General features: G+C 48.3%; 1 protein-coding gene across 2 annotated transcripts in view; it reads right to left on the bottom strand.

The window, feature by feature from the left end:
- Positions 1–2,492: 2,492 nt before the first annotated feature.
- The window catches only part of KDF1 (keratinocyte differentiation factor 1), a 23,055-nt gene continuing 8,897 nt past the window's right edge, over positions 2,493–16,650 (bottom strand). Inside the window, exons 1-4 of one of the 2 annotated variants that reach the window (XM_034754303.1) lie at positions 16,137–16,242; positions 7,609–8,723; positions 6,236–6,310; positions 2,493–5,368 (exon numbers count right to left, since the gene is read on the bottom strand). In XM_034754303.1, coding sequence (XP_034610194.1) covers positions 5,286–5,368; positions 6,236–6,310; positions 7,609–8,704 — 1,254 coding nt within the window. In that variant the 5' untranslated portion in view covers positions 8,705–8,723; positions 16,137–16,242 and the 3' untranslated portion in view covers positions 2,493–5,285. Of the gene's footprint in view, positions 5,369–6,235; positions 6,311–7,608; positions 8,724–16,136; positions 16,243–16,650 lie in introns of those variants that run through there. The other variant, XM_034754304.1, reaches the window with a different exon arrangement.

Genomic DNA, 16,650 nt, shown 5'->3' on the forward strand with positions numbered 1-16,650 from the left:
GCACTCAGCCATTCCCCACCACTAATTCAAAATAAGCTAACCCCAATCAGGAAGCTGGCAAAACAGAAGGGAAACCTACTTGGGTCCCATAAAGCAGCTGGAAAAGATGAGTAAATTAATGATCATTAATGATCTGGAGGATGGTGTGGACTGCACTCTCAGCAAGTTTGCAGATGACACTAAACTGGGAGAAGTGGGAGATACTCTGGAGGGTAGGGACAGGATACAGAGGGACCTAGACAAATTAGAGGATTGGGCCAAAAGAAACCTGATGAGGTTCAACAAGGACAAGTGCAGAGTCCTGCACTTAGGACGGAAGAATCCCATGCACTGTTACAGAGTAGGGATCGAAAGGCTAGGAAGCAGTTCTGCAGAAAAGGACCTAGGGGTTACAGTGGACGAGCAGCTGGATACGAGTCAACTGTGTGCCCTTGTTGCCAAGGCGGCTAACGGCATTTTGGGCTGTATAGGTAGGGGTATTGCCAGCAGATCGAGGGACGTGATTGTTCCCCTCTATTCGACATTGGTGAGGCCTCATCTAGAGTACTGTGTCCAGTTTTGGGCCCCACACTACAAGAAGGATGTGGAAAAATTGGAAAGAGTCCAGCGGAGGGCAACAAAAATGATTAGGGGGCTGGAGCACATGACTTATGAGGAGAGGCTGAGGGAACTGGGATTGTTTAGTCTGCAGAAGAGAAGAATGAGGGGGGATTTGATAGCTGTTTTCAATTACCTGAAAGGGGGTTCCAAAGAGGATGGATCTAGACTGTTCTCAGTGGTACCTGATGACAGAACAAGGAGTAATGGTCTCAAGTTACAGAGGGGGAGGTTTAGGTTGGCTATTAGGAAAAACTTTTTCACTAGGAGGGTGGTGAAGCACTGGAATGGGTTACCTAGGGAGGTGGTGGAATCTCCTTCCTTAGAGGTTTTTAAGGTCAGGCTTGACAAAGCCCTGGCTGGGATGATTTAGTTGGGGTTGGTCCTGCTCTGAGCAGGGGATTGGACTAGATGACCTCCTGAGGTCCCTTCCAACCCTGAGATTCTATGATTAAATGGCTTGTCCTAGAGCAGCTTCTTGTGAGGGGGCTGCCCTGTGATTAGCTGGCTGCAAGCTGTCAGACTCTCTTCCAAAGCTGCTTTGAAACAGACTGGCATAGTGGAGAAGACATTCTGTAGCCAGAGCCCAGTTGCAGGACCCGGATGAGAAGGCTATTCGGGAAGCTGGCTGAAAGGCAGCTTAAGTTACTGCCACTCAGGTGGAGCTGGCCGTATTAGTTCTATATACCTGTTGCCCTGGTTCACCAGTAAAACAGCTCTGTTCACAAGCAAAGGTTCTTCCCTGGCAGAGCCCTTCCAGCCAAGACCCACCGCCAGCCTAGTACAAGGATTTTTTCCTCCCTTTATATTTTTTAAATGAAAATGAAGAACCTTAAAAAGGAAGGCTGTCTCCCTGCAGGGGTCTGACAGGCTATTTAGTGCTGGTGGAAGATGGCAGCTTGACAAGCCTACAGTCTGATGTCCTCCACTTAGCCCAACAGGAACCATGCCAGTAAATGCAGTGCAAACGTCTTTCCCTGGACCTCCACATGGAGGGCCTATCTGCAGGAGCAAGTGGGGAGTTTGGGCTCACTCTTTTGCCTCTCTAGACAGAGATCTGTGGCTCCCAAATGGAATGGGGGGGTTGTGCAGGGAATCACTGGCTTGACAGCACCCAGCTTGTTTCACACCAGCCATGCAACAGTGGGGAGTTTTCAATCACGACCGCCAGCAGCACCATTCAAACGGCAACTTAGAGGCAGAAAGCGCCAGATCTCAGGTCAGACTGAAAGGCTCCCAGCAACCCCTGACCCCGCAAAGGGGATTATCCTCCCCCCCGCCCCAAAACCAACCACCTTCCAAGCCAACAATCGGGTCTCGCTCAATGGAGCCCCACTGCCACTAGGAAGGGCCTTGCAAAGAGGAGAAAGAAGGGTCTGGCACCAATTCTTACCACGCCCCCATACCTTTGAAAAAGTTTATGACAAGGTAGTTACCCTATAAGCAGCCACACTCCCTTGTCTAATGACAGGGCTAGAGAGACCAGGGAGTTCCTTTGATTGACCATCTCCCTCCCCACCCCAAAAAAGGAGAGTGACAGCAGGTGCAGGAGCAGGACTTTGCAAACTAGCTGCTAGTTGAGTAACTGACTTTAAAAAGGCAAAACTGGTCCTTCAAGTCAGAGGGTCAAGAGAACAAAAAACTCTGACCTCCCCCCCCCCCATCCCCACACCCTTCATGAGGGTGTGGCTCCTCCAGATGGATTAAATCAGCACAAGATTTGGGGGGGGGGAGGGGGGAAGAGACACACTGTAGAAAAGATTGTCCCCACTTTGGCCTCAGTTCTGTAGAATTGTCAGTGACAGGCTCCCCTTTATTACCCCCCCCCACACACACACACATTTCCCTGCACACAGACAGCTCCCAAGAGGCTACTTTATTTACACAGACCCCCATTGCTCCCCAGACACCAGGCTGCATTAAATTAACTGAAAAAAAAAGGGGGACAGAGACTTAACACAACGGTCAACCACAAGAGAAACTTCTAGCTGGAGCACTGCTGTCTGCCAGCTGCAGGGCACTACACACTCCCTTCTCTCCCAGACCCTTCAGCAAAGGCTGTGCTTAAAATCTGCTTCGGGTTGAAATGTAAAGCATAATTAAATAGGGAGCAATTAAAAAAACAAAACAAGCAAGACAGAGTCAAACATAACATACAACAGGTTTGCCGGTTTCAGGGATAGTTTTACACCTCCAACACCCACCTTTTTTTCCACTCGGCGTTTTAATCCACATCCATTGTCAGGCACTATTGGCACAAGTGGCTGTACAAACAGTTGTAAAAGTCTGCTATTGCATCTGGGCAGCAGCCATGGGCAGGTCTTCATGGAACTGCCTCGTCATAGGTGCTATATGCAACCTACTGCCCAGTTTGTCCCAGCAGTAGGCACCAGGCTACCTTGTCACGGAAATGTCCATTTTAAAAAGTAAAAGTACATATTTACAAACTAGTTCAGGAGTCAGCAAGGCCCATCAAATGTAGTATGCGAAATATTACGTATTTACAGTCACTCTCTGTTTGCCAGGAGTCCTAGCCACTACTTTGGGTCATGAACAAGAGGGAGGGTTTTTTTTTTCAAATTTACATTTCATTGCTTTAAAAACAAAGCCTAAGGAAAAACAATCAACTCACCAAAACTTTAGTGGCTCCTGCATTGCCAGACCATCCCTCTGAGCCCGCCAAAGGCCCCAACGTGGAACACAGAGCCACACGAAAACACAGCCAAATGTGGGAGAAGCTTCAAAGTGCTGTGGGATCGGTTATTTAGCCTAAATATCACTGCCAAGTCAGCGCCGATTCGTGAGCCAGTGTTTCTGATGTTTCAAGGGATAGGATTGAATCTGTATTTTTTAAAAGCAAGTGATTTACAAGAACAGCAAGTAGGTCTGAGTGGGACTTAAATGTGGCTCAGGCGAATGGCGTGTTTCACAGGGGCTCTGTCCACAACTGGCAGCTATATAAGCCCTACTTAGTGAAGTGAGGAACTAAAAGCTCCAAATCTTTGAAAAGCACAGGAAGCGAACACAGACTGCGGAGTCCCAACCTACAAGCTCAAGACACCTTCCCTTAGCTTAAGCACAGAAGTGCGGCCTACACCAGGGCCAGAGCCCACCTTTGCCACTCTGTCTCTAGCAGCACTGGACACTTCGGTTTCATTGCTGGTTAATGCCACCAACGAACATTTTCTATTCCCCTGCTAAGGCACCAAAGTGTATAAACAAATCTCATGGCTGGGTGTGTTCATTTCCTGATAAACGAGCCAGTGGAGATGCCAGCGAGGTGCAGCCCTCAGGCTTCTGCAAAGCTGCAGCCCTCAAGGTCACCCAGTTTGGTGCCTTTAGGGTGGCGACACTACCTGTTCTTTTGTAACGGGATGCAGGAGGGAGGGCACCACTCCTAAGGGAGAGGGTGAGCATGCTGAACACCCCTGGGCGAAGGGGAGTGAGAGTCACACTTACACAGGAATAATCAGTTCCCTACATACACTTCATGAAGAGTTCCCCCACAAAGCCCTTCTCCCTCCCTTTAAAGGCAACAGCGAAGTTTTCCAGAGAGCCTTTCTAAGGAGCATTTAAGATCTCAAACACACAGGCAGAGTTACAGGGAGGACTGATTTGTAATCTTAAAAGAAGTCTGGTCTTTCGCTTACCTGCCAAGACCCAAGTTCAGAGCTTTCTCCAACAGTTAACATGACCATCAAGGGCAATGGGAGCCTCGGCAGATGAGTGAGAGAAAAGCTGATTGGCAAACGAGTTATAAATCAACACCTGTGTCTATTTAATACCTCATGTCAGTGGTTCTCACCAGACTGGCAGTGATTTAAAGTTGTAATTCAGTGGTTGCATGATAACCTGAGAGACCAGAGTTGGGTCTCAGTCCAGTTAGTCTCATCAACAAGTTGTCCACACTGCAACTAGCACTAAATTGGCTTGGTTGCTTTGTTGGCATCCACTACAAAGAGGCCAAAGATTAAACAAACCCCGGAGGCTGAACTACCCTCTCTTTTCTGAGGTGTTCCCTCCAGGACAGGCGTAAGGCACTTTGTCAAGAAAGCTTGTCTGGCTACTGTGCATAGAGGACTCAGCCTCTGGGACCATCAAGGCCAGCAACAGTAAGTAGAGATCTGGGATCTTAAACAGCTGGGTGTTCTTACAGCCTTGGTGTTCACCTCAACAGAATTGCTACAATGGAAAGACATTCCTGGGGTGGGGGAAAGATCATCAACAAAGCTACACAACATACATTAACATCTACAGTGCCGGAAGGGCAAAAACTGTACAGCTGACTTTTGGCGCTGGGCAACAGCTGGATGGCTGACGTCTGGCTGGGTACTAAAACTGCACTCCAAGCGTGGAAGTAGAACTGCATGTTCCCACAAAGGCAGAACAAATTCCCTTTGTCAGGATCCCCTGGTCCATCTTCTGTTCCCAGAACTCACGTCCCACCGTCTGAGTAAGTTCACTAGATTCATGGTCCATTTCCTCAAAGTTCTTTTATGATCCCCCACATAAAAAAAATCCAATGCGCCCCACAGATTGAGGGGCAAGTTGAACTTTAACAAGGGAAAAAGAGAACTGAAGAAAATAAAGTGGCATAGCACATTTTATATTAAAAGAGAGGAGGAGCTCTGTGTGCTGTAAGGCCCAGCGACCTCTCCCGCCACAGAGCGCTGCCTTGGTCCATTATCCTAACAGTAAACCTGAAGCAGCGGTGCTCCAGACGAATCAGTCTCTGTGTCCTGGTAGGAGGAAGCTCTGCTCATTGGAGACCCTTGAGAAAAAAAAAAAGAGGGGGGGGGGGGAGGGGGGGGGAAAGGATAAGTTCACATAAAATGGCACAAACTCAGCAGCAAAATCCTCAGGAGCTAGACAGATACAGCTGCCACGAAGGGTCTTGCGTTCTCAAATACGTATCTCGTATATATCTCGAGGGAAGAGAAAGCAGCATGACCCCCTCAGGCAGGGAATAGCCCAGAGTATCAGAGGCAACTTTCAGAAGAGATCCTGTCACTTCACACACACACAGGGGAACTAACAGCTCAGCCTAAGGCCGCTCTCTGATGCAAAACATTCAAAGCAACATGGGAGAGGAACAGAGCCCAAGGCATCTGCTGGTAAATAATTCACCCCTGCTGCTTCACTTCGCTGCAAGTTACCCTCAGACTGAAGTCAAAATCCCATCCTAACTATGCTTTCACTTCCCTTCAAACTTTGTCAGAAGGTTTGGGGACTGAAAACCCTCAGGCTTGGTCTCAGGCCCCAGGAGAAGTGTGGGGAGGGAGTTGTATAAACTCTGATCTTTGTTTCCTTCCCTTTAGAGTAAAGGTCTAAATGAGGAGCATCATGAGACTCTAGCACAGGTTCAAAGCCACCACCCTGCATTTCTAGAGTCCAGCCGTAAGCTTCACAACACCCCGAGAGGTGGGTACTAGTCTTGTGTTACAGACTGAGAACTGAGGCCATGTGCAGTAGGGGAGGTTTTGGGAAGCTCCATCACCACTGCAGTATATCTGGGGACTATCCTGGGTCCTCCCAAGGAAGGAAATGGCCTCTATTCAATAAGTGCCACCTCCCAAAGTCACAGCTGGAAGTTGGAAGAGCTTTTGCTTTCTCTCTGAGAGAGACACGGAGGTGTTACCTGCAGCGCTGAACGGCCTCATGTTCCTGGCTATCACATCTGCTGTGGTTTCCTCTGATATCTGCACAGCCAAATCTGGAAAGAAAATTCAGAAGTGCTGAGAGGGGAAAGACTGAAGGTGTATATGGTGCCATGTGCAGACACAGCTGCCAGCATCATATAACGCTCTCTCCCCATAGCCACTATCACTTGCACGTATCCAGCTGGCTATCAGGGCTAAGCTCACTACTTCTTTATTCTTTAGGTTTAAGAAACATTCTTGTGCCTCTGACAACTATTTAAATAGGCTAAAGGAACAGCACCCCTAAAACTACATAACCAGCCAGCCCAAAAATAGAATAGTCTTACTCTTTCCCCATCACATCCAACAATATTTGCTTCTTCAAGAGCCCTAAGACAGCGCGCCTTGTGGCATGTCCTGCAGGTGAGCAGTTTCAGGTACTCGGACAAGGAGGGGTGCATATTCCAAAGAAAGAGGCCCTCACACTCTGTCGGCAGTTTCCCCCTTTTCTTTCAGGGTTAGGCAGCATTTGAGATACTTGCAGGTAACTAACACCTAAGAGAAGAACGATAGGGGACAAGCTAGTGACTGGCCTCAATGTGCAGTTAAGTCTGGAAGTGTATCAGGTTACGTTACTGGAGTCTAAGTTAAGGGTGAGAGTGGGGGAAGGAAAGGCTTTCCGGAAGCGGAATGAAAGAGATTAGAAAATTAACATGGTGAAACCACCCCCCAGCCCAGCCAGCTTTCCAAGGTTGTTGATAGACAACAATTGTTTCAGAGTTGTTACTGGGCTGGGAAAGTTCCTTCATGCTACAGGCAGAGAAACTGAGATTCCTTTGGCTTGAGAATGAGGCATGGGGAAGAAAGCATCAGGAGGCGAACATTATCCAACAATAACATTGGTCAAAGATAATTAAGAAGGCCAACTTACTAGCCTTAGTGGAAGTGCTCTGGCATATGCCAGATCTGATCATCCCAGTGACCTGAGTTTGACTCATGGCTTTGCTTCCTAAGATGGGGTTAGGGAGGCGAGCCAGGACTAGTGTATGGCCAGCCCCTTATATCACTCAGCGCAAACCCCTCTGGCAGAGTAAAGTATGGTGAGTTATGCAGAAGGATAATAGCTGCAAAGTGGGTTCTCAGGGACATGGGTAGTATTAAGTGGCCAACTTCAGGGTTTAGAAGGGGAATGAGATTCCCCCAATTCAGGAAAATAACCTTGATGCTACAGTTCAGTTTCCAACTCTACTCCCTGCAAACTCCAAAGCAGGAGCTCTCACGAGTCTGGGGTTCCATATCCCAAGGTGAACCCAGCTCTCAAACACAGGGAACTGAGCTGCAAAGCTAGTGTGGACAAGGGACTTGCACGTACCGTCTTGGCTGGTGATTAGGGACTCCAGCATGGTTTCATTGCCGCTGTCCGGTGCGTTTCCTCTGCTTGCCTTCTCCTCGTGGCTCTTGGTGGCAGGAATGGAAATGGGGGGCCGGACCCTGCTCTTCCGGGTGCTGATACGTATAATGCCTCGGACTAGCCGGCACTCAGCATCCTGCTCATCCAGGTTGTAGTCCTGAGTGATGCTATTGATCAGGTCTGAGATCTTGTTGGTCTTCTCCAGGAAGACAGTGTCTGACGTGCACTTGGCCAGCTCGTCAATCTGATGGACGCTGAAGAGCTCTGTCAGTTTCTTGAAGATCAAGACATCGATCTCTTTGCTGGACATAGAGCTGCTCAACTCACTGAGATCCAGATCAGACTCGTGGAAGGAGTAATACTCCTCCGAGCTCCGGTGGCTGCTGGGGAGTGGTGGCTTTTCTATGCTGTTCCTGAAGGTCTTCTCTGGCAGGGGCTCTTTGTAGCACGAATCTGCATCTGTATGGTTGCCAGGGCTCCGGTTCGGATAGACAGGGATCCCCTTCAGTTTCACATCTGGGTAACTGAAGCTGCTCCCCATAGTGTTCTTTTTGATCTGGTTCCCATTCTTTTCAACGGGGGAGATGTTGGCAGGGCTGTTGCTAGGCACACGTCCATTTTGCTCTCTGTTTCTTCCATCATCAATCGAAGTCTCAGTGTGACCCAGGCAGGGGATGTGAATGCCGCAATTCTTAAAGCAGCCCCCACAGGTCACTATACAGCAGAGAACAGCCTTGGAGGCGTTCCAGGCCTGAGACAAAGAAAGACAGCACAAGCTCTGGGTCTGGGGAGCCTCTGCTGTGCCAGAAATAAAGGTAATTGTTTCTGCCTCCCTCCCATTGGAGTCTTTGAGGTCAGCTTTGCGGGCTCTCCTGTCCCGGGCCTGCTGTGCCAGCTTGCGGCTCTGTTTGAGTTCAGGTGTGGATTTGCTGAACACCTCCAGGCTGATGTCACACTCTTTGGATGGGCTGATCCTTTGGGGCACAGCATCCTGGTGGGACAGGTTCATCCGGTGCTTGCTGATTTCTTGGGGGTGTCTTGTTCTCCTGCCCAGCATGGCTCACCACCTCAGGCACCTGAAGAACAAGAAGGTCTCATGTCAAATGTAGAGCCATTGTCACAGTAACTTTGTCTCCAGCCTGCGTCTAAGAATCCTCAGAGAAGGACGAGACCTGGATCATCTAGCCCAGCGGTTCTCAAACTGTGGGCGGGGACCCCAAAGTGGGTCATGACCCTGTTTTAATGGGGTCACCAGGGCTGGCGTTAGACTTGCTGGGGCTAAAGCTGAAGCCTGAGGGCTTCAAGCCCCGGGTGGCAAGCCTCAGGCTTTGGCCCGTGGTGACAGGGATCAGGTTACAGGCCCCCTACCCAGGGCTGAAGCCCTCGGGCTTTGGCCATACCACCCCGGGCAGCGGGACTCAGGCAGGCTCAGGCTTCGGTCCCCCCTCCTGGGGTCATGTAGTAATTTATGTTGTCAGAAGGGGGTCACGGTGCAATGAAGTTTGAGAACGGCTGCCCAACCCCTGACCAGGGCAATGTTCCCTGCAGTGCCTGTACTCATGCTTTAATCATCGAGTTTTAAGTGCCTTCCAAAAGGAAGCACCAAGCCAGAAAAGCCACTTATTTTTTAAAATGCTACTTTTAGTGGCATCAGAGTCACTATAACCTTCAGAAGAGCTTCCCCAGGGCAAATGGAGGGAGATTCAGACTCTGAAGTTGTTCAGAAGGCGCGTGGTGCCAGCTCGCAGTTTCCCTTTACACATTCTACCTTCTTTTGAACAGTTTCCCTTTCGTCTTGCATTCTTTGGGCTTAAACTAGGCTCTAAGAATAAGCCATATCCATTTCAAAACACATCGTGCCTAGGAGGAGATGACAACTAACTGATCATTAGACAAGCAGCTGACCAAGACAGTGAGCTCTAAGCTACTTGGTGCTAAAGCAAATTCAGGGGATTTGGCAATGGTGGCACAGCTGTTGCTGAATGTGGCTGGCAATCAGTGTCATGTCGTACGCAAAAAGCACTGAAGGAAAAACTGATTTTGTTTCTCTTTTCATTTCGATTGCAGATGTTTTCAGGGAACTGAATGTAGATGCCAAATTAGTCTCAAATCAGACCTCCGGAGTAAAGCTTTGATGTGGCTTTTACATACAAGTTCAATGTCATGCTGCATGTGACCATTACATTGCTCTACCCTTGAGGCCTGGGCTAGCAGTGGCTACCACTGTGGCAAATGAAAAACAAACAGCCTTAAAGGGTACAACTTTCCACCACTCCCTGATCTCCACACACCCTCTTCGAATGCAATATGCTTAAATTTAGATCCTTGAATTTACCAAATGAGAGTCGAATATATAAGTCCCCATGTGTTATGAGGAAAAATAAATTCATGCAGCCCAATGCTTGAACCAAGCTATGTCAGTCTCTCCCTCTCTGTGCTGTTGGGGGGGAGGTATAGTTCAGTGGTTTGTGCATTAGCCTGCTAAACCCAGGGTTGTGAGTTCAATCCTTGAGGGGGCCATTTAGGGAACAGGGGTAAAAATCTGTCTGGGGATTGGTCCTGCTTTGAGCAGCGGGTTGGACTAGATGACCTCCTGAGGTCCCTTCCAACACTGATATTCTATGACTCTGTTATTGTAACTATTTTCTCCCACTCTCTTTGGGTTCCAAAGCTGTCCAGTAGATATCAACTCCCAGCCACTGGATCTTGTTATACCTTTGTCTGCTAGATTGAAGAGCCCAATTTTTTGTTCCAGAAAGTGGAGGAAGTAACCAGGAGGACTGCCATTTTAGACTTAATACTGACCAACAGGGAGGAAGTGGTAGTGAATCTGAAAGCGAAAGGCAATGTGGGTGACAGTGAACATGAAGTGATAGATTTCACGACTCTAAAGAAAAGGAGTGGAAGCAGCAGAATGAGGATAATGGACTTCAAAAAAGCAGACTTCAACAGACTCAGAACTGGTAGGTAGGTCCCATGGGAAGAAAATCTAAGGGAAAAGGGAGTTCAAGAGAGCTGGCAGTTCCTCAAGGAGACAATATTAAAGGCACAACTGCAACCTATTCCGAAGCAAAGGAAAGATCGGAAGAATAGTAAGAAGCCAATATAGCTCCATTATGAGCTCTTTAAATTACCTGAAAATCAAAAAGGAATCCTACAAAATGTGGAAACATTGTCAAATTGCTAAGGAGGGGTACAAAAGAACAGCACACGTATGTAGGGACAAAATCAGATAGACTAAGGCACAAAATGAGTTACACCTAGCCGGGGTCATAAAAGGCAATAAGAAGAGGTTCTTTAATTACATTAGGAGCAAGAGAAAGATGAAAGAAAGTGGAGGTCCTCTACTTAGTGGGGAAGGAGAACTAATAACTGGTGACATCAAGAAAGCTGAGGTGCTTAATCCCTATTTTGCTTCAGTCTTCACTAAAAAGGTTAATGATGACCAGATACTCAACACAATGAACATTGAAGGAACACAAGCCAAAACAGGTTAAAGAATATTTAAATATGTTAGATGTATTCAAGTCAGCAGGGCCTCATGAAATTCATGCTAGGGTGCTTAAGGAACCAGTTGAAGCAATCTTGGAGCCATTAGCAATTATCTTTGAGAACTCCTGCAGGATGGGAGAGGTTCCAGACCAAGAGAAGGCTGAACATAGTACCTATCTTTCAAAAGGGGAACAAGGAGGATCTGGGGAATTACAGACCAGTCAGCTTAATTTCAATACCTGAAAAGATACTGAAGCAAATTATTAAATAATTTATAAGCACCTGGAGGATAAAAGGTTTATAAGGAATAGCCAGCATGGATTTGTCAAGAACAAATCATGCCAAACCAACTTAATTTCCTTCTTTGATAGGATTACTGACCTGGGGGAAGCAGTAGATGTGATATACCTTGATTTTAGTAAGGCTTCTGACACAGTTCCACATGACATTCTCATCAGCAAACTAGGGAAATATGGTCTAAGTGAAATGACTATAAGGTGGGTGTACAACTGATTGAAAGACTGTACTTGGATAGTTATCAATGTTTTGATGTCAAATTGGGAGTCCCACAGGGGTTAGTCCTGGGTTCTGTACTATTCAATATTTTCATTAATGACTTGGATAATGGAGTAGAGAGCATGCTTATAAAATTTGCAGATGACACCAAACTGGGAGGGGTTGTAAGCCCTTTGGAGGACAGGTTTAAAATTCAAAATGATCTTAACAAACTGGTCTGAATTCAACAAGATGAAATTCAGTAAAGACAAGTGTAAATTACTTCAGTTAGGAAGGAATAATCAGATGCTCAACTTCAAAATTGCTGAAAAAGATCTGGGGACTATAATGGACCACAAACTGAATGAGTTGTCAATGTGATTCAGCTGAAAAAAAGGCAACTATGGCTTGGTCTACACTACCCCCCCCAATTCGAACTAAGATACGCAACTTCAGCTACGTGAATAACGTAGCTGAAGTCGAAGTACCTTAGTTCGAACTTACCTTGGTCCACACGCGGCAGGCAGGCTCCCCCGTCGACTCCGCGGTACTCCTCTCGCCGAGCTGGAGTACCGCAGTCGACGGCAAGCACTTCCGGGTTCGACTTATCGCGTCCAGACTAGACGCGATAAGTCGAACCCAGAACTTCGATTTCCAGCCGTCGAACTAGCTGGTAAGTGTAGCCAAGGCCTATGATTCTGGGATGTATCAAAAGTGGGTGTTTATGTAAAACACAGGTGGCAATTGCCCTGCTCTGTTCGGCACTGGTGAGGCCCCAGCTGGAGTACTGTGTCTCATTCTGAATACCACAGTTTAGGAAGGATGGGGACAAATTGGAAAGAGTCCTGAGGAGAGCAACAAAAATGATAAGAGGTTTAGAAAACCTGAGCTATGAGGAAAGGTAGAAAAACCTGTGCATGTTTAGTCTTGAGGAAAGAAGGCTGAGGGGCGACCGGATCACTCTTCCAATATGTTAAGAGCTGCTATAAAGGAGAAGGGTGATCAATTATTGTATTCTCCATGTCCACTGAAGGTAGGACATGAAATAAGGGGCTTAATCTGCAGCAAGGTGAGATATTAGGAAAAACTTTCTAACTATAAGGGAGTTAAGCTCTGGAATAAGCTTTCAAGGGAGGCTGTGGAGTCCTCATCTTTGAAAGCTTTTAAAAACAAGTTGGACAAACACCTGTCAGGGATGGACTTGGTCCCACCTCAGTGCAGGGGGGTGGACTTGATGGCTTCTCGAGGTCCCTTCCAACCCTACATTTCTATGATTCTACTATCAAATATTTGCTCCCTATAGGTACTGGGATCAAGTCACCCCTTAACTTCTCTTTGTTAAGCTAAACAGATGGAGCTGCATGAGTCTATCGCTATAAGGCACGCTTTTCAATCCTGTCATCGTTTTTGCGGATCTCTTCAGAACCCTCTCCTATGTATCAACTTCCTTCTTAAAATGTGGACACCAGAACCGGACACAGTATTCCAACAGTGGTCATACCAGTATCAAATACAAAGGTAACAGAACCTCCCTACTCCTACCCTAACTAGGATGACCACTGCCACTTTTTAAAGTAGTTCTGCCAAAGTAACAGACATGGGGACTGGGAGTGCTTGGCAGATATTTATACATTGGAGATAAGCTTCCCTAGCCTTTGTTCCGCTGTTTTCCATGGACATTAGCCTTGGCTGATACTTATGTATTTTGCAGTGTTGTAGCCGGGTTGGCCCCAGGATATTAGAGAGACAAGGTGGGGGAGGTAATATCTTTTACTGGACCACCTTCTGTTGGTGAGAGAGACGAGCTTTTGAGCTACACAGAGCTCTTCTTCAGACAATCTGGTCTCACTTATGTATTTTATAAGATTAACACATACCCTGAGAGTTCCCCTTCCCTTACTCCTAGACATTTTAAATAAAAAAACTCAGATAGCACCTTTTGAAAATCGGGATAAGCACCCCCAGCTCGCATTGCCTTCACCGGGAGCTGTGGGTGCTCGGGACTTTTGAGTCAGGCCATCAGCTTTTGCTCAATTTCATCAAGTTTTCATGCACCAAAAAACCCATCTGAGCTGATCAAACTCTCCAAGTGGAGAGCCATTTTTGGTCAGCAGGAAGACGGATTACTCATAATACAGAGGTCATGTTAAAAGAATGACATATATCCAAAGCCCATAAAGTAATGGTCATTTATATAGCACTTAGTATCCCGAGGTTTCAAAGTACCTTATAAAGTGGGTATTATCTCCACTGTAGAAGAAAAAAAATCTGAGGCACAGCGGTTAAATGACTTATCTAAGGTTGTGCAAAATGCAGTGTCAGGGATAGAACCTATCTCCGGCTCACACCCTGTGCTCAATCCATTAGATCACAGCTGCACACTGTATTCACCACAAGATCACAAGTTTAAGACTATAAAGACTTCTCAGCCAACACAGATATCGAACTATGGTCAAAGCCCAACTACCAGGATTCCAGAGACGTGTTCCCTTTGACTATAAGCCCAGATGCTAAATTGTAACCAGCTGCCTAACAATGGCAAATAAATATTTGGGTTAAAACCCACTTGCTAAATTGACACTGAAATTGAAGTTGGTAACCTTCTTCCTCCTCAAGCATCAGTCTTACTTGAACCAACACGGTCCTTCTAAAGAGGTTAAGCATCCATTTCAGATGAATGGTATTTGTGAGTAGTTAGAACATCATTATCCAGGGTTTAAGATTTTCCTTGCTGAGAGGGAGAGGAGAGCTCCTTCGAGATCAGTTATAACAGGGGTTCTCAAACTGGGGATCAGGACCCCTCAGGGGGTCATGAGGTTATTTCATGGGGGGTCACGAGCTGTCAGCCTCCACCCCAAACCCTGGTTTGCCTCCAGCATTTATAATGGTGTTAAATATATAAATAAGTGTTTTTAATTTATAAGGGAGGGTCGCACTCAGAGGCTTGCTAAGTGAAAGGGGTCACCAGTACAAGTTTGAGAACTAGTGAGTTATAAGAACTAGCTGAATTATCTACATCAGTAAACCAGTAACCAGGCTGGCCACAGCTTTGACTCATCCCTATCTAGTACCGGAGGATTTGGAAACACTGGATTAAAGGGGGCCTTTCAGAACATCCAACTACTGTATTTCAAATTTAATCCTTTCTTGATTTCTAATGTGACCTGCATCCAAACACACGGAACCCTCAATAGCTTTTACAGTTTATTCAAAAACCACCCTGCTGCCATGGTTCAAATCTGCTTTACAGTGGTTTTGCTGACAGTAGATTGGGTCTCAGGATATCCAGGTTCAATTCCCAGCTCTACCACTTATTTGCTGGGTGACTTGGGGCAAGTCACCTTGCTGCTCTGTGCCTCAGTTTCCCCTCTCACCTCACATCTGTCTTGTCTATTTAGATCATAAGCTTATCTCTCACTATGCGTTTGTACATTAGCACAATGGAGCTGCCAATCTCCATTGGCAATCCTAGACACCACTATTGTACAAATCATAATAAACTGTTCATTCTCCTGAAGATTCACTACAAAGTTATTTTCACATAAACGGAGGTACATCTACCTCTGACACAAACACCTTGGGCATTCCCAATAACACAGCATACTGATACTTTTTTAAAACTTAACTAAAAGTATTTTCCAAGGAAAGAGTAACAGACATGCATCTAGTGTAGTGCTGGATCTGTAGGGATTGTGTCTGTAGCAGCTCTTTCAGAGCACAGGGCACGAAGTGGCAAAGGCTGCACTGGAGTTTGTGGTTCCAGTCAATCACATGCTTCCTAGAAAGCTGATCCAATTTCTTGAACACACACCCGATCGGTCATCCCACCTGCAGCTCAGAACCCTCCCAAGCCCAGCAACACAAAAGTAGCACAACATGCATGTCACACACACCCCCACCACCAAGAGCGAGCAGGTTGGCGGGGAGGGGGATACAGAGTGTTTAGGTGAATGTCATATTATGAAAAAGGGAGCCTGGTGGGGGGAAAGATGTTGGAGGAGGAGGGTTGTCACAAGTAGGGGAGACTGGTTCAGTGGGGAGGTGGAAGGAGAGGTCCCCACGCCTCAAGGCAGGAAGGAATCCGCTGCTTTGGCTCTCGCTAGGCCAGTGGTTTACAACCTCTGGTCCGCGGACCCCTGGGGGCTCTGCACACTGTGCCTAAGATTTCCAAAGGGGTCCGCAAATGAAACCCACCGCCCCAGGCAAACAAATCAGCAGCCACCGAGCGGGTGTGGGAGAAAGCCCCAGCTCCAAGGGACCGCGCTCCCCCCAGCACCCAGCCCGCGGGAGTGTCCCCGGGGTGGGGCTGAACCCCTGGGGCTGCCCCCCCCCGCGGGGTCGCTGAGGTGGGACTGGGGCGGGGTCCGCCCCCCCCGCAGTGTGTTCGGGGGGAGCGACCCGGGCAGGGCGGGGCCTGCTCCCGCCGGGCGCGGGGGGGTGCGGCTCCCCAAGCGGGTCCCTCCCGCCGGGGGGTCGGTGGCCAGGCCCGGCCCTGGAGTTACCTGTGCCGAGCCAGGTGAACGGCGTCCGGCCCCTCCCTCACCTGGGCCAGGTGAGACCATGTGACCTGCCGCTACGGGCTGCCGCAAGGGACACGGTTCTCGGAGAGGCGAAGCTCCTCCCCCTCCCCTCCGCGGACCAGGGCCCAGGGACTGAGCTCCTGTGCCCTGCACCCAGCCTCTGTCTCCCCCGGGGACCTCCCCCTTCTCCGGGCGGGGCGGGACCCTCCCAGCCACCGAGCCCCGGGATCCCCCGGACCCCAGCCACTGATTTCCTCCCCCCTCTGGGACTGACCCCCCCAGACACTGACACCCCCGGGACCCCCAACCGGGATTGACTCCCCCCAGACACTGACACCCCCGGGGACCCCCAATCGGGTCTGACCCCCCACCGACTCCCCCCAGACATGACACCCCTGGGACCCCCAACCGGGACTGACCCCCCCGACTCCCCCCAGACACTGACACCCCCCGGGACCCCCAATCGGGATTGACTCCCCCGACATGTGACACGTCG

Source organism: Trachemys scripta, chromosome 20 (assembly GCF_013100865.1).
Source record: "Trachemys scripta elegans isolate TJP31775 chromosome 20, CAS_Tse_1.0, whole genome shotgun sequence".
NCBI classification, from domain to species: domain Eukaryota; kingdom Metazoa; phylum Chordata; order Testudines; family Emydidae; genus Trachemys; species Trachemys scripta.